At 44.2% G+C, this 22,028-nt stretch overlaps 1 protein-coding gene across 1 annotated transcript; it reads left to right on the top strand.

The window, feature by feature from the left end:
• Nucleotides 1–41: 41 nt before the first annotated feature.
• nomo (nodal modulator) lies at nt 42–21,561 on the top strand. Its single transcript, XM_045691151.1, has 29 exons — nt 42–320; nt 1,014–1,103; nt 1,611–1,656; nt 1,734–1,834; nt 2,246–2,352; nt 2,600–2,672; nt 2,906–3,058; nt 3,470–3,607; nt 3,897–3,986; nt 4,141–4,246; nt 4,447–4,597; nt 4,726–4,903; nt 5,231–5,372; nt 5,743–5,874; nt 6,180–6,316; nt 8,389–8,476; nt 8,688–8,751; nt 8,844–8,939; nt 9,357–9,658; nt 10,463–10,622; nt 10,976–11,102; nt 11,407–11,520; nt 11,738–11,865; nt 12,186–12,327; nt 12,557–12,751; nt 14,134–14,235; nt 19,040–19,159; nt 19,444–19,536; nt 19,778–21,561. Exons 1-29 carry the CDS (start codon nt 192–194, stop codon nt 19,907–19,909), a joined length of 3,636 nt encoding a protein of 1,211 aa, XP_045547107.1. The 5' UTR covers nt 42–191; the 3' UTR covers nt 19,910–21,561.
• Nucleotides 21,562–22,028: the final 467 nt, after the last annotated feature.

The raw sequence follows: 22,028 nt of genomic DNA, 5'->3' as shown, positions 1-22,028 counted from the left end.
TAGGCACCCAACATTTTCAAAAGTACATTCTTAATCTATGTCACCTCCGCACCAGCAGGTGTCGACACCTCCAGAATAGCTAGCTACTGCTCCTTCAACAGCGTAACGGGAACCGGAGGCAGCGTGCACTGTCAATTCGGTTGTCCAGAAAAATCTTCTGGCGTAAACTCGGAATAACGGAACCGGCAGACATGGCAGTGTTCTGGATATTATTTGGAATCATCTGCTGCCAGTTTATTACAGTGTCAGCTGATGACATTGTGGTGGCCTGCGGAGGGTTCGTGAAATCCGACGTTGAAATCAACTACTCGCTGATCGAGGTGAGTGCAGAGACGGCCTACTACCTTAGTAGGCGGAGACAGACTATTGCTTGTGGTCTTGAGTGGTGAAATGACAGTTGAGTTTGAATGAAATAACATTAGCCCCAAGGTGGCTAGTAAAATGATCTAGCTAACTCTATGACTAGCCACACTAATCTCACGTGCCATCTCTGATCTATGTTGCTGGTTTCTCGTGCACAACCATGTCGAAATTCAGAACTTGTGAGCTAACTAGTTAATATAGCATTGTACTAACTAGCTATCCTTACAAAACACATCAGAAACGCAATAACCTGCAGCTATTTAAAAAGTGCGTTTCACAGATTTTTAAGCCCTTTCTACATTTAAAACTCTGAGCGAATGGCAGTTTACGCACTGGCTAGCTAACGTTAGCTAGCATGCTGAAGTTAAGCTAGCTAGTTGCCAGTCCACTTAAACCCCACTGTACTGACGAGGTATTGCACCATACACACACCATTTCTAATAATAGGATTACTATTTAGTCAAATCATCTCAGACTGGACCACCCTCACCCTAATGACTGCCGGTGTAAGTCATTCACGTTAGCTAACTAGCTACTTGACTTCAAAAGCCTCTAGTACTGTCCAGCATGCATTGCATGAAATCATGCTTTTGCCTTTTGGTTCTGTTTGTGCATTGCTAAATACATATCGTCTTTCTTGTCTCTCACAGATTAAAGTGTACACCAAACAAGGCTCTTTGAAATATCAGACCGACTGTGCTCCCATCAATGGATACTTTATGATTCCCCTCTATGACAAGGTAATGAATGTATTGATCAGAGTTGGCAGGCGACCTCATTGTAAGGGCTGGAATGTAATAATAAATGGAACAAACGTGGCTTCCATACGTTTGATGTGTTTGATACCGTTTCATGTATTCCATTCCAGACATTACAATGAGCCCGTCCTATAGCTTCTCCCACCAGCCCCCTGTGGTATTGATGCATATGAAAATGCAATAGTAGTAGTATGGCATTGGTTTGTCTAAACATCAGACTGTTTTCCTGGTTACTTCATGGATATCAGTCTGAAAGAAGTCGCTGTAAAATAAGACGCAGTAGTCTACAAGACAGAATGTTGAATACAATTATATTTCATCGTACTTTACCAGTTATCCATGCTATTGGTCCTTGTGGCGGTATCAGGTGGAGATAGGGTAGCCACAGGAAAATGCTGTTTACCTGCCTACATTTTAGCGACGAGAGAGGAGTCTTCCACTCTGATTCATAGAGGCAGTTTTGCTGATATTTGACTCTCTTATTTACAGGGAGACTTTGTGTTGAAGATTGAGCCTCCTCTTGGGTGGAGCTTTGGTAAGGAGAATTTCATGTGTATTTGTACTTCTTGTGTATTGCCAGCAGTGCTGTAACATAACACTGTGTTTTTGCAGAGCCCACCAGTGTGGACCTCTATGTGGACGGGGTCAATGATATCTGCACCAAGGAGCAGGACATCAACTTTGTCTTCACTGGCTTCTCTGTCTCTGGAGCGGTGAGAGGAACTCTTCTTCAAAAAGCCTTGGCCTAACCCTTGTGGGGATGGTGCTGGCTAAAATACATTTACATTTTAGTCATTTAGCAGATCCTCTTATCCAAAGCGACTTACTGGAGCAATTAGGGTTAAGTGTCTTGCTCAAGGGCATATCAACATTTTTTAATCTAATCGGCCCGGGGATTCGAACCAGCGACCTTTCTGTTACTGGCCCAACGCGTTTAACCGCTAGACTACGTTCCCCCCCAAAGACTCAATACATCACTATTTACTGACTAAACGGAATGGCACAGAGATCTGACACTTCTTTAAATGGTTGTTTAGTGTTTGTACTTACCGGATCTACAGTATGTGCATTTCTGAAATAATAGTTTACTTTGTTGTGGCGTTAATGTGTTGTGTATGTCCCAGGTGCTAAGTAAAGGCCAACTCCTGGGCCCAGCTGGGGTGGAGATCAGCCTGACCAGGGAGGGAACAGGAGAAAAGCTGCAGACTGTGCTCACTCAGCCTGGAGGAAAGTAAGGGACCGCTCCTCAATCTCTTAACAGCATTACTTTAAACTACAAGGCAATATAACTACCCTTTACAACACAAACAATCTCCCACACACACTGGCTTTTCTTTCAGTACTGACAACTCAAGCCATTCATATCAATGCTAATGTTTTTGTACACATCTGCTGTTGTTTTTGTATCAGGACAATATACGTGGGGGTGGTACAAGCACAAGGCTTCTAACACAGAATGTTTTTGGGTCATTTCACAGGTACACCTTCTCCAAAGTACTTCCTGGAAATTATGACATCATTGCTTCTCATCCATCCTGGACCTTGGAGCAGGTGAGTTTCTTTCTGCATGGCTCATGATCTCAAGCCATCTCAATGTGCAGCTGTAGGTGTTATTGGCACAATTTTAGTTGGATGCAATTGGAACTCAACAATCATATTGCACAAGTAATATAAGCAAGCAGAATAAGAACATAAGTGATTACAGGTAGTGTAAACTATGCAAAAAGGATTAGAGAAAAAAACGTCCAAATGATTCACTATCATTTTGCGTTGTCTTTCCACAGAGCGCTACGTCAGTGCGTGTGTCCAGTGCCAATGCAGCGGCTGCAGAACATCTGGTGGTGGGAGGGTACGATGTCTCTGGGGAGGTCCGGAGTGATGGGGAGCCCATGAAAAAAGTCACCTTCCTCCTCTACTCTGCCACAGTGAAGAAGGAGGTAAAATGTATTTGTATTGAATTGAATGGAAAATTCAAAGAGCGGTGGTGTCCAGTCCGCTGTATTTCTATACATATTGTGATACACTACAGTGATATTTTATCCTTAATGTTGGCTGTCTATGAAGCTGGGCATTTTACCTCATGAATGGTTAAATTATGATATAGAAACCCAGATGGATACATACAGTTTTTACCCAAAACGGGAATCTCAAGGTTCAAATGCATGTAATACTTATCTTACATCCAGGCTGTATGACAACCGGCCGTGATTGGGAGTCCCATAGGGCGGCACACAATTGGCCCAGCGGCGTCCGGTGTAGGCCGTCATTGTAAATAAGAATTTGTTCTTAACTGACTTGCCTAGTTAAATCAAATTCCCTGTAATATGTGTATTTGTTGTGTTTCCCAGGACATCAGTGGCTGTAACACAGCCCCAGTGGATGGAGCCGAGTCTGGAGATGACTCCCTGGTCTACGTGTGTAGCGCCCTGTCCCGAGAGGACGGCATCTTCTCCTTCCCCTCACTAGCCAGCGGAGATTACACTGTGGTAAGATGGCCGCCACAACACACCCGTGTTGTTCACACTGCACTTATCCCATGGCAAATTAGCCCTGGGCTAAGAAAATGCTCTGTGAAAAGGCCTTTTGAAGATTACGTATTCAGCACATATCACTCCCAGTTAATGTGTGTTGCTGAAACAGCACAGTTGGTGTTCTTATGCTGTCTTTTATGTGTAAAATATCCTTGAGATCTAGAAGGCTCTCTACAAAAATCTGGAGGGCTCTATATAGGCTCTATACAAAAAGAATGTATTATGTACTTTGTCTGTGTTTCAGATTCCCTTCTACAGGGGAGAGAGGATCACATTTGACGTGGCGCCTTCCAGAATGGACTTCAGGGTGGAGCACAACAGCTTGAAGCTGGAGGTAAGTTTACAGTGCTCCAGCTTCCTGCTTGGCTGTTACTTATGGGTTAAAATCGTACAGCATTGTCCTTTGTGTCATGTGATAAACAGTGGTTATGGTACTGTACATGACCCTGGAGGTGTTGTGTTTTGAGTTTCTCTCTCTCTCTCTGTAGCCTATCTTCCGTGTCATGGGTTTCTCTGTGACCGGCAGGGTTCTCAACAGCCTGGAGGGGGACGGGGTACCCGACGCCATGGTAACCCTCAACAACCAGATCAAAGGTAACCATAGTGACATCCACCACCCCATTTCTCGTCTATTATCTGTGTTCAAATTCGTAGGAGAAATATCAGCGATAGCGTTGTTTGATTAACGTGGAGACATGCTATGTCCATTTGCGTTGGGATTGTCCTTCTGCCGAACCCTTTCTTTCTCCCACTCTCTCCCTTTTCCTCCCTCTCTCTTTCTTCCCCTCTAACAGTTCTGACCAAAGAGGACGGCTCCTACCGCCTGGAGAATATGACCACCGGTACCTACACCCTCCGCACGCACAAGGACCTCATGTTTTTTGAGCCAATCACGGTGAAGATAGCTCCCAACACGCCTCAACTCCCTGACATCATCACTGCTGGGTGAGTTTCTACTTTCAATGTGTCCTATTGATGGCTCCATCTATAATCATAACATACATCTCACTAAACAGCTACGTAGTTGTTCTGTTGAAGCGTTATAAATGTCATGCTCATCCCCCCCTCTCCAGGTTCAGCGTGTGTGGTCAGATCGCTATCACCCGTCTGCCAGAGGGCCTGAAGCAGCAGGGGCGTTACAAGGTGACCCTCACTCCCCTGGGACAGGACAACACCGCCACCCGCACCACCGACTCGGACCAGCAGGGGGCCTTCTGCTTCCATGCCAAACCTGGAGACTACAGTGTTACCGTACGTTACAGAAATACAGCTTGTTCTGACTATGAGATGAATTGTCTGTATTTTGGTGGCTTTGGTTGTATCGAGCGAAGTTGCCCTTAGGCCCTTATCTAGGATCAGCTTACCTGCTCTGAATCATATCCCTATAAGGGTGAAGAAAGCATACTAAACTGATCTATGATCAGTGTCTATGGGCAACTTCATCCTACTTCCAGTCCTATTTACGTGAGATCAGCTCTTCGGGATGTTACCCTCAAAATACAACCAAACAGGATTTTTCCATTTACCTTGGCTGTACTTAGGCTAACGTTTCACCCTGTCTTCCATCCTTCCCTGCAGGTGTCTCTTCCTGAGGCGGAGGTGAAGGCTGGCCTGGCCCTGCAGCCTGCTGCTCTGGAGGTCTCCCTGGTGGACAGGCCCCTCTCCGACCTCCTCTTCACCCAGTTCATGGCCTCCGTCTCGGGCAGGGTCTACTGTCTGGGTAAGCCTGCCCTGGAGCTCTCTCCCATTAGTCTATGACTAACTCTGAACGTTTCCTGTTTAGATGTCAAGTAGGAATAATTCAAGGTTAATAATAACCCCTTAGGGAGAAATAACTCTTATTCAACAGGGAAAAGTAGGGCGCATTTTCTGTTGAATGAAAACAGTCATGGTTAAAAGTGCTTTTCTATTAGACAGACTGGGTGGGTGTGTTTTGATGCCTAACTGGGTCATTGTCAAGACAAACACTGAAAACACAGTCAACCTAAATACTCTATTAGTCCTAGCATCCTCGTTAGACAGCCAATCAGTGACGGTCTCATTTTCACGGCTTTACCACTTTGAATAACCTTTGACCTCTTGACCCCCAGCGAACTGTGATGACCTGTCGGTGACCCTGCAGCCGGTGAGTCGTCAGGGGGAGAGGAGGAGCGTGCTCCTCTCAGGGAGCGGTGACACCTTGGAAATCTCCTTTGACAACGTCCTGCCTGGCAAATACAAAGGTATGGACCTCCTGGGTTGTGTTCATTGGGGCAAAAGGTATAAAAAAAAGAATGTTGCTATGGAAAACAAAAATTTATTTTTGGACAATAATCTTTTTAGTAGCTCCTCGTTTCGTTCAGTTTTCTTCCGTTATGTGTCTACTGAACAAGTATGTTATAGGATGGTCAATGTTGTAAGAAAATAAATCCATATACAAAAGCCAGGCTGTACTCCAGTCTCTCAGGCTAGGTTATGTATGTATTGTCCTTATGTCAATATTGTAGAAATGTCAGACTTTCTGACTCTCTGCTCTCCTCCCTCCCAGTGAGTATCTCCCATGAGGAGTGGTGCTGGAAGCTCAAGTCGGTGGAGGTGGAGGTGCTGGACTCTGACGTGCTGGGAGTAGAGCTCAGACAGATAGGCTACATCCTCCGCTGCTCACTGTCCCACGCCATCACCCTGGTCAGTAGTAACACAGGGGAGGGGTGTGTGTAGGGGACAGAGAGAGTGTGTCTTTAGGTTTGTTCTTATGTGTAGTTGTGTGCATGTGTACTGTTATGTGTTCCTGCGTGTATTTCTGTTCGTGCTTGTTATACACTACACGGCCAAAAGTATGTATTTGGACACCCCTGTAAATCAGTGGATTTGGCTATATCAGCCTCACCCGTTGCTGACCGGTGTATAAAATCGAGCACACAGCCATGCAATCTCCATAGACAAACATTGGCCTTACTGAAGAGCTCAGTGACTTTCAACGTGGCACCGTCATACGATGCCACCTTTCCAACAAGTCAGTTTGTCCAAATTTGTCCTGCTAGAGCTGCCCCGGTCAACTGTAACATGCTGATCACACTGCCCACATCGTATGCGTTGCAAAATGAATGTACACGTTATTCAATCATTGCACCCACGCTGCTTGCACTCGTCAACGAGCGTCTGCGTAGCCAGGCGCTAAAATAGAACTTGGTTCTTTTTGTGAAGCTTGACGTGCTACAAGTCCCGCCTCTCCCATCTCCTCATTGGTTTTTAGGAGCATATACCTACGTGGGTGATTGAAAGACGAACTGAGGTCCACACTCCAGTCCGGTTGGTGGTGGAGGTGGTAATGCACCTTAAAGTTGGTTGCCAGCCGCCATATAAAGTCTGAAGAAGAAGAAGCCTGAGGAGATCGGTTTACCCTTTTATCTGTGGATTAATTGTCGGAGTAGATGACGTTGTGCGTTTCAAGTAAACTTACAACCCATTGTTTATATCCCAGGAGAAATTGGCTATCAACAGCAAGCTAGCTAACTTAATTGCCATGAATGTTTCATGTGTTTCGACCTGTCCCCAAATTAATATAGTTGGTTCAGAGTTTGTTTTGATATTTCAACCTGCATATCCTTATCGTGTCTGGTGTGGATGGACAAAATCAACATGCGCCCGCGGACTAGTCTGCATGTAAGTCCTGTTATTGTGAAGTGGAAACGTCTAGGAGCAACAACGGCTCAGCCACGAAGTGGTAGGCCACACAAGCTCACAGAACGAGACCGCAGAGTCCTGATGCGCGTAGCCCTTTTAAATCTGTCCTCGGTTTAAGCACTCACTACCGAGTTCCAAACTGCCTCTGGAAGCAACGTCAACACAATAACTGTTCGTCGGGAGTGTCATGAAATGGGTTTCCATGGCCGAGCAGCCGCACACAATCCTAAGATCTCCATGTGCAATGCCGAGAGTCGGCTGGAGTGGTGTAAAGCTGTGGTGAGCTTTGGACCAGTGGAAACGTGTTCTCTGGAGCGATGAATCACGCTTCATCATCTGGCAGTACGACTGATAAATCTGGGTTTGGTGGATGCCAGGAGAACACTACCTGCCCCAATGCATAGTGCCAACTGTAAAGTTTGGTGGAGGAGGAATAATGGTCTGGGGCTGTTTTTCATGGTTTGGGCTAAGCCCTTTAATTCCAGTGAAGGGAAATGTTAACGCTTCAGAATGCACAGACATTCTAGACGATTCTGTGCATCCAACTTTGTGGCAACAGTTTGGGGAAGGCCCTTTCCTGTTTCAGCATGACAATGCCCTCGTGCACAAAGCAAGGTCCATACAGAAATGGTTTGTCGACATCGGTGTGGAAGAACTTGACAGCCTGTACAGAGCCCTGACCTCAATCCCATCAAACACCTTTGGGATGAATTGGAACGCTGACTGGCAGCCAGGTCTAATCGCCCTACATCAGTACCCGACCTCACTAATGCTCTTGTGGCTGAATGGAAGCAAGTCCAGCAGCAATGTTCCAACATCTAGTGGAGAGCCTTCCCTGAAGAGTTGGAAGGCTTTTGTAGCAGCAATTGGTGGACCAACTCTATATTAATGCCCATGATTTTGGAATGAGATGTTCGACGAGTAGCTGTCCATATACTGTTGGACAGCTGCTCTGATAAGAAGATAATGAGTGAATTGCTGAGAAAAATGGTTCTTAAATAGCTCATACGTTATTTTACATAATTGTGGTTGCTGGTGTGAAAGTCTAAATGAGTGTGTATGTATCTTGGCAGGAGTTCTTCCAGGATGGCAGCAAGCCTGAGAACGTTGGCGTCTATAACCTCTCCAAGGGGGTCAACCGCTTCTGTCTCTCCAAGCCTGGTGGGAGAAACTCCTCCTCTTCTTTTTACTTGTCTTCGATTCTCTTCAAAATCCTTACTGAAAGACCTCTCTTTGGACAATAAATGTGTCTTTATGAGACTAACCTAGGTTAATATAGGTTACCGGTAGATACATGAATATATATATATATATAGATATAGATATAGATATCTATCCATCCTTATTAATCATCTAATCTTGCCTTTGCCAGGTGTGTACAAAGTGACTCCTCGATCTTGCCACCAATTCGAACAGGACTATTATACCTACGACACGTAAGGGTGTTCTATTGGATCCATTTCTATGTTTTCCTTTTATATAGCCACACCAAAGTGAATGACTCTACTTGTCTTAATGTCTCCTTCAGGTCAGCCCCCACTATCCTGACCCTGACTGCAGTGAGACATCACATGACTGGCCTAATCACCACTGATAAGATCCTGGATGTCACGGTCACCATCAAGTTAGTCCCCGCCACCTCTATAGGCCTGCTATCACTCTACTTTCACTCTACCATGTCCAAACAACCTGGCAAAATGTGGACTGATGGCATTGTCGTTGTTTGTAAGATAAATATCTGAAATTGTGTGTAAGATTTGCTGAGCAGTACTGTATACAGAATATACGGTGAACTCAAAGGGGTGAATCTGTGTGCATAATTTGATTCAACCACCTATTTACATAGAACAGTGTACATCATTCATAAAAAGGTTGGAGATTTACATGCATTTCCAGAATTAGGGTTTAAACATTAATTACTTGATTGTTTTTCTAAATATGACAACAACAAAAAACGATTATCACTGTGTTCCTCCTGTAGGTCGTCCATAGTCTGGTCCTGCTGTATAAAACTAAACACTGTTTATGTGTCCTCCATCAGATCCTCCATAGAGTCTGAGCCAGCTCTAGTCCTAGGCCCTCTGAGAAGCCTGGAGGAGCAGAGACAGGAGCAGCAGCTGCAGGAGATCGAGCTGCGGCGCCAGGAGAGGGAGAGACGCGCCCAAGAGGCTGAGGATGGCGGTGACAGCCAGCCCCCCATCCAAGAGAGAGCTGATGAGCTCACCAGCCCCTTTCACTATGAATTTTCTTACTGGGCCAGGGCTGGGGAGAGGATCACTGTGACTCCCTCCTCCAAGGAGCTTCTCTTCTATCCGCCGGAGGTTGAGTCTACTATAACTGGAGGTCAGAGTTCACTCCTTGTTATCCTCTTCTTGTGTGTGTGTGTGTGTGTGTGTGTGTGTGTGTGTGTTTGGTCTGGTGTCTGTCTGCATATCTCTCTGTGGTTTGTAGTGGAAATTCTAACCAAAAGGGAAGAGAGATTCTTCAAACAACAATTTATATTTAATTAGATTAGCAACAAATGGATCAGTCAACAATCCGCACAAAAGTGCAGAGTTAAAAGCCCAACGAGCAGAGTTGGCTCTCCGCTTTTATAGAAAGTACAACCTCTTGTCTACATGGCAGTTTAGCAGATGTGTGTAAACAGGGGCGTAACATAGTGTGTACAAGGCGATTGGTTTGACTGTGCAGATCTTAAGATGGCTCGAGGTTGATAGCTCTAGGGCTCAACCGTCTAACTGCATTTATCACAGCTCACAGATAGTAAAAACACGGGATGTCTCACATGCTGGGGTCACACCCTAACGGATCTTAGCTATTCGCCCAATCTTGTGACTAAGTCACACGAAGACACATTTGTATCAGGTTAGAAAAAAACAAACACTTAACATATAGCAAGAGACAATTATCTTAAGTAGTATCACACGGGATAGCATAACTCATTTAGTAATTTTCCACCACAGGTGTATAACCTGTTTTTGTCTGTCTCTATATTTATATATGGTGTAACTCCCTATTCTCTGCCCCAACCAGCACCCATCCACAGAGATCTGTCCAGGCCGTGTGGTGGACATCACCGGCCATGAAGCTCTGTCTGTGTGCAGCGGTAATCTATATACCTTCTCTGATTCTGTCCCCTTCTCACAGAGTCTTGTCCAGGGCGTGTGGTGGACATCGCGGGGCGGGCTGGTCTGTTCCTGGAGGGCCAAGTGACTCCAGAGCTGCAGGGGGTAGAGATCTCCATCACCGAGAGAGGAGCCAAGGCCCCCCTCATCACTGTCGCCACCAACGAGAACGGGGCTTACAGGTATACATGACTATCCCCTAACCATAACCTCAGTCACTGCTGTGCTAGTTGTAAGGCTAGAATCCCCTACTCATCCTTGCCCGAGGCATCAGGCAAAACATCTTGCAAGCTGGGGTTGCTTGTTCAAATCATGCTCTTGTTGTTTTTTTACAATACATTTGACCACTTTGCGTTTTAATCTAGCCACTTGAAATGTCCACCATGTTACATATTTGTTGCTTTAGATTAGCTTCAGGCAGGTTTTCTCATGGTGTTTGGTAAATAAATGCTCCTTGATTGTGACATTTGTAGGAAACGTACAGTAATACAAGTCAACCTGAATGACTTTCTATTGGTTGTTTCTCCCTCCTCAGTGTTGGTCCCCTGCACAGTGACCGTCACTATGACATCAGTGCCAGTAAGGAGGGCTTCATCCTCAGCACTGTAGAGGAAACCCAGGGAGACTTCAAGGCCTTCGCCCTGGCTGGAGTCACCTTCAAGGTACAGAACACACATACTACTAGCTAGCTCAGTGGAAAGAACAGGCCATTTATTAGCCTTTGTCTTGTTGGCAGAACATTGTTTTTTTGTTTAATTAGTAACATTATCCCTCCTTCGGTAGGGTGTGGGTTGTTTTAATAAATATTTGATGAGTCTGTTCTGCGAATGTATTGCCATTCAACAGTGTTCTTTTGGAATTTTGCCTTGGTGTCGAACTGCAACTTAAATATAGTTTTGGCTGCGGCAGGGTTTGTATAGTCTTATACAGTGTGTTCATTCTCCTATCTTTCTCTGTGTGTCGTAGATCAAGTCAGAGGATGGTCACGCTCTGTCTGGAGTCCTGCTGTCTCTCAGTGGAGGATCGTTCAGATCCAACCTGCTCACCCAGGACACTGGCGTCCTCACCTTCAACAACTTGGTAAGGACCTCGACGTTCCTTACTGAACTCAACACCTACTTCATACCTGTATTATCCTCCTGAATGATTAACTATTAAACACACCGGGCTACTAGGTGGAAGTCTATATTCTGTGTGATGTGAACTGGTGCTGATTTGGTGCAGCAGCACTGCAGGTGGCATTTATTGATTGCATGTCTTCTGTTCTTCCTTTCTATCCCTCCATCCCTCCCCTCAGAGCCCAGGTCAGTACTACTTCAAGCCCATGATGAAGGAGTTCAGGTTTGAGCCAGCCTCTCAGATGATCACCGTAGAGGAGGGACAGAACCTCAGCATCCACATCACCGGATTCAAAACAGCATACAGGTACTAGAAACGGGACAATCAAATTAATCTTTATCTATGTAGCACATTTCATAAAAAGTGAGTGAAACCCAATGAGCTTTAAACTAACTGCAAAAATGTACTAAACAAGGCAGAATGATGTTCAATTCCCCCCCAGCCATCATTAGCCACTTCTTTTTATTGTAACAAATCTTATTCAGGCATGTTCTTGCTGACTTACTTGACAAGGAGCGTAACAGTCCCATCCCCCAAATAGCGGTGTGTGATTATTTGTCTGTCCTATCGATCCCCAAAATGGCTGCCTGTCTGACCAGTTTCCTGATTTACTGCGTCCTATCTAGCTGCTACGGGGCAGTTCAGTCCCTGAGTGGTGATGCTGAGAGGGACGTGTCAGTGGAGGCAGTGGGACAGGCAGAGTGTAGTATCTACAGCGAGGACACAGTCACAGACGAGGAGGGCCGCTTCAGGCTCAGGGGCTTGCTGGTGAGTCGGGCCTTTTTGAGGCTTCAATAAGGGCTACATAAAGCACTTATAAAGCCTGTATACAAGCACATAAAGTAGTTATGAAGCTGACATAACGATACAACACATTTGTAAGAGTTACTTTGTGCAGAATGGGTCATTACCGTTTGCAACAGCAGTGTTTGGGGGTATCAATTGCTAATAGCTCTGCTATTATTTTTGTGTTGCTAACTTTGAGCTTCTCTCACAGCCTGGCTGTAGATACCTGATCCAGCTGAGAGCACAGGGCAACGACCACATCGAGAGAGCCCTGCCTCAGCACCGCTCCATAGAGGTTGGGAGCACCGACATTGTAGGAGTCAACATCATCGCCTTCAGGCAGATCAACCAGTTTGACCTGAGTGGGAACATCATCACCTCATCAGAACACCTGCCCACCCTCTCTGTAAGATCCCCTCACTACAATACCCATAAAACCTCACCAGAACACCTGCCCACCCTCTCTGTAAGATCCCCTCACTACAATACCCATAAAACCTCACCAGAACACCTGCCCACCCTCTCTGTAAGATCCCCTCACTACAATACCCATAAAACCTCACCAGAACACCTGCCCACCCTCTCTGTAAGATCCCCTCACTACAATACCCATAAAACCTCACCAGAACACCTGCCCACCCTCTCTGTAAGATCCCCTCACTACAATACCCATAAAACCTCACCAGAACACCTGCCCACCCTCTCTGTAAGATCCCCTCACTACAATACCCATAAAACCTCACCAGAACACCTGCCCACCCTCTCTGTAAGATCCCCTCACTACAATACCCATAAAACCTCACCAGAACACCTGCCCACCCTCTCTGTAAGATCCCCTCACTACAATACCCATAAAACCTCACCAGAACACCTGCCCACCCTCTCTGTAAGATCCCCTCACTACAATACCCATAAAACCTCACCATAACACCTGCCCACCCTCTCTGTAAGATCCCCTCACTACAATACCCATAAAACCTCACCAGAACACCTGCCCACCCTCTCTGTAAGATCCCCTCAATACAATACCCATAAAACCTCACCAGAACACCTGCCCACCCTCTCTGTAAGATCCCCTCACTACAATACCCATAAAACCTCACCAGAACACCTGCCCACCCTCTCTGTAAGATCCCCTCACTACAATACCCATAAAACCTCACCAGAACACCTGCCCACCCTCTCTGTAAGATCCCCTCACTACAATGCCCATAAAACCTCACCAGAACACCTGCCCACCCTCTCTGTAAGATCCCCTCACTACAATACCCATAAAACCTCACCAGAACACCTGCCCACCCTCTCTGTAAGATCCCCTCACTACAATACCCATAAAACCTCACCAGAACACCTGCCCACCCTCTCTGTAAGATCCCCTCACTACAATACCCATAAAACCTCACCAGAACACCTGCCCACCCTCTCTGTAAGATCCCCTCACTACAATACCCATAAAACCTCACCAGAACACCTGCCCACCCTCTCTGTAAGATCCCCTCACTACAATACCCATAAAACCTCACCAGAACACCTGCCCACCCTCTCTGTAAGATCCCCTCACTATAATACCCATAAAATCACCTCATAACTACCTCTCTCAATCCAAAAATATTTTCAATGTGTCATAAGGAACTAATTCATAGATGAAGCCAAAATGTAGCTGATGTCCCATTTAATGTTATGATGCCACTTTAGAGGACTAATGCTAAAACGGGTTATATCCATCTAGAGTCCTCTATTTAATTCTATGGCTCCATATAATTGTATTTCTCCTCCTGTCCCGTGCAGGTGAAGCTGTATAAGAGTGACAACCTTGACAACCCCATCAACAGTGTGTCTTTGGGACAGTCCCTCTTCTTCCACTTCCCGCCTCTGGACAGGGATGGAGAGGTATGGACCTGCAACAGAAATGTGCTGTCATTCAGTATGTAAGGTGGTATAAGGCGGGCTAGAAATGTGCTATCATTCAGTATGGAAGGTGGTATAAGGCGGGCTAGAAATGTGCTATCATTCAGTGTGTAAGGTGGTATTATAAGGCGGGCTAGAAATGTGTGTAGCTGATAGCCAAGGAAGCATCACTACTGCCTTCCTGAGACCTGAAGTAATGCTGTACCCAACCCAGAAATGGCTCTTCTGGGTCAGTGGTATTACTTAAATCAAATCTCAACTTATTTAAATTGTATTTAACAAAGTTGTAATACACTTCCCAGAAAGAAGAAAAAATCTAAATAATAACAATATTTTATAAATTAAAGCAGAAGACAACAGAGAAATCAAGAACAAAATGAATCTGTTTATTTTGGGATTGTCAGTTTAACAATGTAAAACATATAGAAATACATTTTCTTAATTAAGTTGTCGTTTTTTTCAAGATATAACAGTCAATAGTAAAGGTCTTCACTCTATGAAAATTCACAATATATATTTTTTTCTTAGAGTAATACCAGCTCAGATTTCATCGTGATACATTCATATACGCTGTAGATGAAATAAAAACGTTTTTTTTTTGTGTTTTCGGGCCGCCTATGTCAAAAAAAATTACAAGTAAGTACTTTTTAGGATGGAAAAACATTTTCGGTGTAAACTTAAACAACTTAAACCAGATATTAAGTATATAGAAAAGATAATGGACCTATATATTTTCATAATATAATCTTTGAGAACCAACAATCACCAAAATAAAAGCTAGACAGTCGGTGAGAATCTAAAATTCAAAAAATGATGCATTCAAGAGTATTTTAGTCGACGCATGGAGCCCCCATTGATTTTGTTATGACGTTTGATTGACTCCGTTTTAAAACCGCTACATTTTTCACCGCCAACAACATGAGGGCCTCTAAAATGTTGGTTGGTGACCGCACCATTGGTCACGCCCCCCACCGAACCCACAACCTAAGCTCCATTTTGATCCAAAAAACCCCGGTTAATTACTCACATTGACTTCTATACTACAGATGGCAAACTTAACTACTGTGTCTTTACAAACCCATCACAAGCATATTATGGCTTAACTATACTGAACAAAATATAAACTCAACATATAAAGTGTTGGTTCCATGTTTCATGAGCTGAAATAAAAGATCCCAAAATGTTCCCATACGCTCAAATGGCTTATTTAGTTTTTTTAAAATTGCACAAATGTATTTATATCCCTGTTGGTGAACATTTCTCCTTTGCCAAGATAATCCATCCACCTTACAGGTGTGGTATATCAAGAAGCTGATTAAACATTATGATCATTACACAGGTGCATCTTGTACTGGGGAAAATAAGAGGCCACTTTAAAATGAGCATTTCCAGGTCCCTTCCGTCTCTGTCAGTCAGACCAATCCAGATGCATTGGTCAAATGTAGTGAGAAATACCTGTTCCTATTGGCTGTTTATGATCACCAGGTCTGCTTTTCTTGCCAGACAGTCATGTCTGCTCTCATTCCAGGATTTCTGTTCGGTAGTGATGTAGTGACAGCTGCATTAGAACTTCAGCCATCCTTCGGGACAGGCTTTTATAAATGTCTCTCTCCCTCTGTAGGTTGGCTGTATAAATGTGATAGATAGTTAGATGATCCCAGCCAGTAGGAGTAGACAGCAGCCCCAGACACTAGCAACAACAAAGGGTCTCCTCCATGAACTCTCAGTACCTGAGGGTTGTGGTGTGCTCCCTGGGGTAGCATCCTCAGTCTCTGTTATTTTTTATTTGACCTTTATTTAACTAGGCAAGTCAGTTAAGAACAAATTCTTATTTTCAATGACGGCCTAGGAACAGTGGGTTAACTGCCTTGTTCGGGGGCAGAACGACAGATTTTTACCTTGTCAGCACGGGGATTCGATCTTGCCCAACGCTCTAACCGCTAGGCTACCTGCCGCCCCGTCAAGACACGTGTCTGGAGTTTCGTAATTGCGCTGTCTATAGACCTCTTCATAGGCGTCGGCTCCATTACCAAACAGGTCCTCTGAATGTTCAGGCTGTGGTGTGTTCCATTGGGTCACTGCATCCTCAGTCTCGTTTCTCAAGTTCGGAGGCATGTCTGGAGTTTCATAGTAGGGCTGTTCGTAGACATCGTCATAGATGTTGGCCCGGTTATCTTCATTGGTAAAAATGGCCCGGGACATCTCCATGGTCTACCGCTGTATCTGTATGAGAGCTGTCGATTGAGTCCACTCTGGGACTTTCTATTTGTGACCATGGACATGGAACTGACATACCAGGAAGATGTATATGGAGGGAAAATGGAAAACAAAGGCTAGCTGTAAGGCAATATAAATATCACCTGTGTCAGCCCCAAGCAAATTTGGGGAGTTTCCCGAACTCCCGCTCCTTCCTTTTCACCTTTCTGCAGATGTGTAGCCTCTGTTTACTCCCAAATATACACTACATCACCAAAGGTATGTGGACACCTTCTTGTCATACATCTCATTCCAAAATCATGAGCATTAATATGGAGTTGGTCCTCCCTTTGCTGCTACAACAGCCTCCACTCTTCTGGGAAGGCTTTCCACTAGATGTTGGAACATTGCAGCAGGGACTTGCTTCCATTCAGCCACGAGCATTAGTGAGGTTTGGCGATTAGCCCTGGCTCGCAGTCGGCGTTCCAATTCATCCCAAAGGTTGAGGTCAGGGCTCTGCAGGCCAGTCAAGTTCTTCCGCAACGATCTTGACAAACGATTTCTGTATGGACCTTGCTTTGTGCACGGGGGCATTCTCATGCTGAAACAGGAAAGGACCTTCCCCAAACTGTTGCCACAAATCTGAAAGCACAGAATAGTTTAGAACGTCATTGTATGCGGTAGCGTTAAGATTTCCCTTCACTGGAATTAAGGGGACAAGCCCAAACCATGTAAAACACCCCCAGACTATTATTCATCCTCCAACAAACTTTACAGTTGGCACTATGCATTGGGGCAGGTAGCGTTCTCTTGACATCCGCCAAACCCAGATTCATCCGTCGGACTGCCAGATGGTGAAGCGTGATTCATCGCTCCAGACAACACGTTTCCACTGCTCCAAAGCTCACCACGGCTTTACACCACTCCAGCCGACTCTCGGCATTGCACATGGAGATCTTAGGCTTGTGTGCGGCTGCTCGGCCATGGAAACCCATTTCATGACGCTCCCGACGAACAGTTATTGTGCTGACATTGCTTCCAGAGGCAGTTTGGAACTCCGTAGTGAGTGTTGCGGAGGGCAGACAATTTTTACGTGATATTGCGCTTCAGCTCTTGGCGGTCCTGTTCTGCAAGCTTGTGTAGCCTACCACTTCACGGCTGAGCCGTTATTGCTCCTAGACGTTTCCACTTCACAATAACAGCACTTACGGTTGTCCAGGGCAGCTCTAGCAGAGCAGAAAGTTGACAAACTGACTTGTTTGGAAAGGTGGCATTCTGTGATGGTGCCACGTTGAAAGTTACTGAGCGCTTCAGTAAGGCTATTCTACGGCCTATGTTTGTCTATGGATATTGCATGGCTCTGTGCTTTATTTTATACACCTGTCAGCAACGGGTTTGGCTGAAAAAGCCGAATCCACAAATTTTGAAGGGGTGTCCACATACTTTTGTGTGTGTATATAGTGTACATCAACATGTTCAGGAGGTCCAGGGCTACATACATGGGTCATTATCATATTCATAACATTGATTTTACACTACAGACTACAGGTTGGGTACGTTTGACCAGTGAGGATGGGGAACGGCTGGGGCTCTCTTACTCTCTTAATGAACCTGATTGGCCAAGAAGTAAATTTTAAAAATAAATGTAAAAAGTTTTTCAAATAATGTTTATCCAGACTTACAAACCGTCATGGTGCAGCCGCTCCCCCCTCCCCCATAGAAATGAAACCTAACAGGTCATACAAAAGCAATGCAAAATAGTGATAGAATGATCGTCTCTCCAAGTGTATTGACCAACAGTAACCGATTTATTTATTTATTTATTTATTTTTATTTTTTTTCCCCCTTCTAAACCCCACCCCACCCCCACTTGATCAGTGTTTGAGAAATGCCAGCATAGGTGAGGAAAAGTTTCAAACAAAGCAGACCAGGTTGCTTGTAAATGACGTAAAAATGTCCTTTTGTTATCATTGATATCGGTGCTTTTTGATTTGTTTTTGTTTACAATGTTGTTTTTGCTTACAATATGTATTTTTTTCCCTCTAGTTTTTGGGAGGAGAAAAAAATACATTTTATGGCTCATGAAAAATAACTCTCAATTGATTTTTTTTTTTTATCAATTGTGATACCATATATCAGTTTATATATATGTATCAGTTTATATATATGTATCAGTTTATATATATGTATCAGTTTATATATATGTAACCTGAAAACTGTTATTGGCAGAGAGGTTTGAAACTCTCATTATTGGTCCATTAACTTAAACTTCACCCATGCAAAACCTGCTGATTTAGAATGTCTTGTGTAAATTGTATTTTCAACCAGCAACTATCAGAAAATTACACTGCTCACATCTGTCACGCTTCTACAGTGTTTGTTTCATCAGCTGTTGTACAATATGATAGAAAACACAGGAAAACAGGATTTTGACAGCACTGGGCCTTTAATGGTTACTAGAAAGTAGTATAGGTTTATCCAGCGGTTCTGGAACTCCAGCGGTTCTGGGTCAGTGGAATTAAGTGCTTTACAGAGTATGTTGTCATCACCATAAATGTACTTTTTTTGTGTGTCCTCTCCCCCAATACAGACCTATGTGTTGATGCTGTACTCAACACTGTCTCGCTCCCAGTACGACTTCTCTCTGCCCCAGGTCTCCTTCACCTCTACAGGCTACCATAAGCACATCACTTTGACCTTCAACCCCAATGTAAGTACACAGTACCAACTCCGCCAGGGCTGAATCCTCCGGCTAGAAGTTCCTCCGCAGCCACAGATCTAAGATCAGCTTATCCTGTCCACATTCTAACCTTATCCATTATGTGGGAAAACAGAAAACTGATTTTAGATCAGCGTCTACAGGCAACTTCATCCTAGTTTGGAAAACAACTAATGTAATACATTTATAATATTGTCATTACAGTGATAATAAAGCCTGCATTGTGTGTCTTCTGAATATTGAATGAGAACCCAATGTGATGTTCTTCATCACAGCGTAAAGTCCCTGACCAGGACGTAGCCCAGGGCTCCTACATAGCTCTACCCCTCACTCTACTGCTCCTGCTGGCAGCCTACAACCATGAGAAGGTACACTGCCTCTACTCCTATTGCAAAGCCATGTATCATGTATCCAATGTACTGTAATTGAGTGTTCTAGTAAATGTTCAAGCAGACCTCCTATTGCCTCTGTATTATGGCATAAATGTATGTACTTTGTATTGAAAAAAAACAACATTCTATTGGTTTCTGGGATCTTCATGGCATTTTAGTACACAGAAGATCATATAAATTGGCATCTCACCCTTTTTAATGCCCTGTCTCTCCCCAGGTGATCCCCCTGCTGCTGCAGCTGGTGAGCCGTCTCCAGGGGGTGCGTAGCCTGAGTCAGGCCGGTGGAGACAACGCTGCCCTGGACGAGGCCAAACGCCAGGCCAAGAGACAGAAGACCCGACGCACATGATCCACAGACCTAACATCTAGCATGTAAACTACCCCAACAGGAACCACAGACATACTGTGTCTGAAATGGCACCCTGTTCCATATATAGTGCACTACTTTTGACCAGAACCCTATGAGAGTAGTCCACTATGTAGGGGATAGGGCCATTTCAGTCGCAGCCATACTGTACAATAGCATACTTTACCGTACTATACCCATAGCCAACCAGGCTCTGTCTATGGACTGATGTTACCAGCATTGGTTCTATGGAAGGTTCTATGGAAGACTGGCTGTGTAGTTCTGTGGGACTCCTTCGTTTTATAGAACACTCACTCATCAGAAATATTAAGAAGAATCCATTTTGTCGATATGTATATGAGCCATTGTTGCTTTTTTTTTTTACATTTGTAATGAATGAATTGTCAATTGAGATAAAAAAAAAATATAACACTTTGGAGGTCTTAAGGGAGGTGGTTATGTCGATGTGGGTTTCATGGGGATTTTGGGGTTTCAGGGTCACGCTTTGTGGTAACGATGCATCATGAAAGCTTTATAACTTGTTATAAAAGTGACAAACTGTTCATGATCATTTATTTACTATGACGTGCAGTGGCATTCATTTTAATCACATCCAATTCAGCCAACTGTTCAAGTCACTGCATGTGTCATAAGGAGGGCCAGGAGGTTTTTTTCCTGACCACATGACCTGACCAGATGTTGGCCTATAAATGGTTCCTGGTCAGATCACATGGTCTGAAAATACTCCTGGCCCTAGTATGGAATGGTTTGTCATAATGGTTCTGAAATGTTATGTCATGTTTTTATAATGGGTTCTACAGGCTGTGGTAGTTTGAAGCATGGTGGATGTTATGTGTTGGTCTGTCAGTTTGCTCAGGGAGAGTGGGTGGGTTGAGGGTCTAAGTGTTTGAAAGGGTTAGGGTTAATAATTACAGTAACAAGATAAGAAATTAAGATTTCGGGTAGGGAGCTGTAGGGGTATAACTTTTTGTTAGTGATAATTATTAATTTATTAACATTTTATTTGTCTGATGTGAATGATGAGCAGTTTGGTAGCAAATTTATTTTACGGTGTGTTTGTGTTTTTGAGGAAATAAACGGTCCGATTTCAAGGTATGCAAGCTATCTGAATGCAAAGGCAACCAGTGTAAATGTATCAGACAAGTATCTACTACCTACGAGGAGATATTTTCTCAAAGTCCGGGACGAATCCTAACTTTCACTTTATAAAGTCAAATCTTTACAGGTTTTCCCATTGACATCAATCCATGACTAAGTGAAAATTCACTTAAGTTTAGGATTTGCAGTACAATGTTTGTCTCGACCTCACGTTGCGTTAAGCTAAAACAGAAGATGTGATAATCTTGAATAATTACTGAAGAAAATGTAATTGGTTCATCCAAGTTTCTACTCAGGTGGTAATATGAATGTGAAATGGAACCACCTGAACCAATCTCTTTTTGTACATGGTATGCTATTCTCCTATTCTTCTTAGTTAGTTATGGCCAATTTTAAAGAAAAAGATGAACAGGCCAATGGCTATTTACTGAGTTGAAACATATTCCATTTAGGTTATGGTTGCTGGAGAGAGTCGGGTTGAAGAGTCTGATCTGTGTGAAATGAATGGTAAATAAAATCTGACATGGGAAAATGTGCTCCTGTTTGGCTCAGTTGGTAGTGCTGTGTGCAACTGTCCTGGGTTCGGTTCCCCCTGGAGCCATGCAACAAATGTATGTAGCTTTGGATAGAAGCGACTGCTAACGGTTAAAGCGTTGGGTCAGTAACCAAAAGGTCGCTGGGTCGAATCCCCTAGCTGACAAGATGAAAAATCAGTCGATGTGCCCTTAAGCAAGGTACTTAACCCTAATTTGCCTCAGGGGCGACGTACTACTATGGCTGATCCTGTAAAAGGACACATTTCACTGCACCTACCAAATTGTTGTATACACTGAGTGTACAAAACATTAGGAACATCTTCCTAATATTAAGCTGCATCCCCTTTTTCCCTCAGAATAGCCTCAATTTTGTCGGGGCATGGACTCTACAAGGTGTCAAGCATTCTTCAGGGATGCTGGCCCATTCTTCCCACAGTTGTCAAGTTGGCTTTGGGTGGTGGAACCAT

This window comes from Salmo salar, chromosome ssa12, assembly GCF_905237065.1.
Source record: "Salmo salar chromosome ssa12, Ssal_v3.1, whole genome shotgun sequence".
In the NCBI taxonomy this organism is placed as follows: domain Eukaryota; kingdom Metazoa; phylum Chordata; class Actinopteri; order Salmoniformes; family Salmonidae; genus Salmo; species Salmo salar.
This window is presented reverse-complemented; position numbering and strand designations above follow the sequence as displayed.

Bases quoted from the DNA above. Each gene is read 5' to 3' on its own strand.
- nomo (XM_045691151.1), top strand. From the start codon at position 192: ATGGCAGTGTTCTGGATATTATTTGGAATCATCTGCTGCCAGTTTATT. The intron at 1,104-1,610 runs GTAATGAATGTA...TCTTATTTACAG, and splicing joins TGATTCCCCTCTATGACAAG to GGAGACTTTGTGTTGAAGAT. The intron at 2,673-2,905 runs GTGAGTTTCTTT...GTCTTTCCACAG, and splicing joins CATCCTGGACCTTGGAGCAG to AGCGCTACGTCAGTGCGTGT.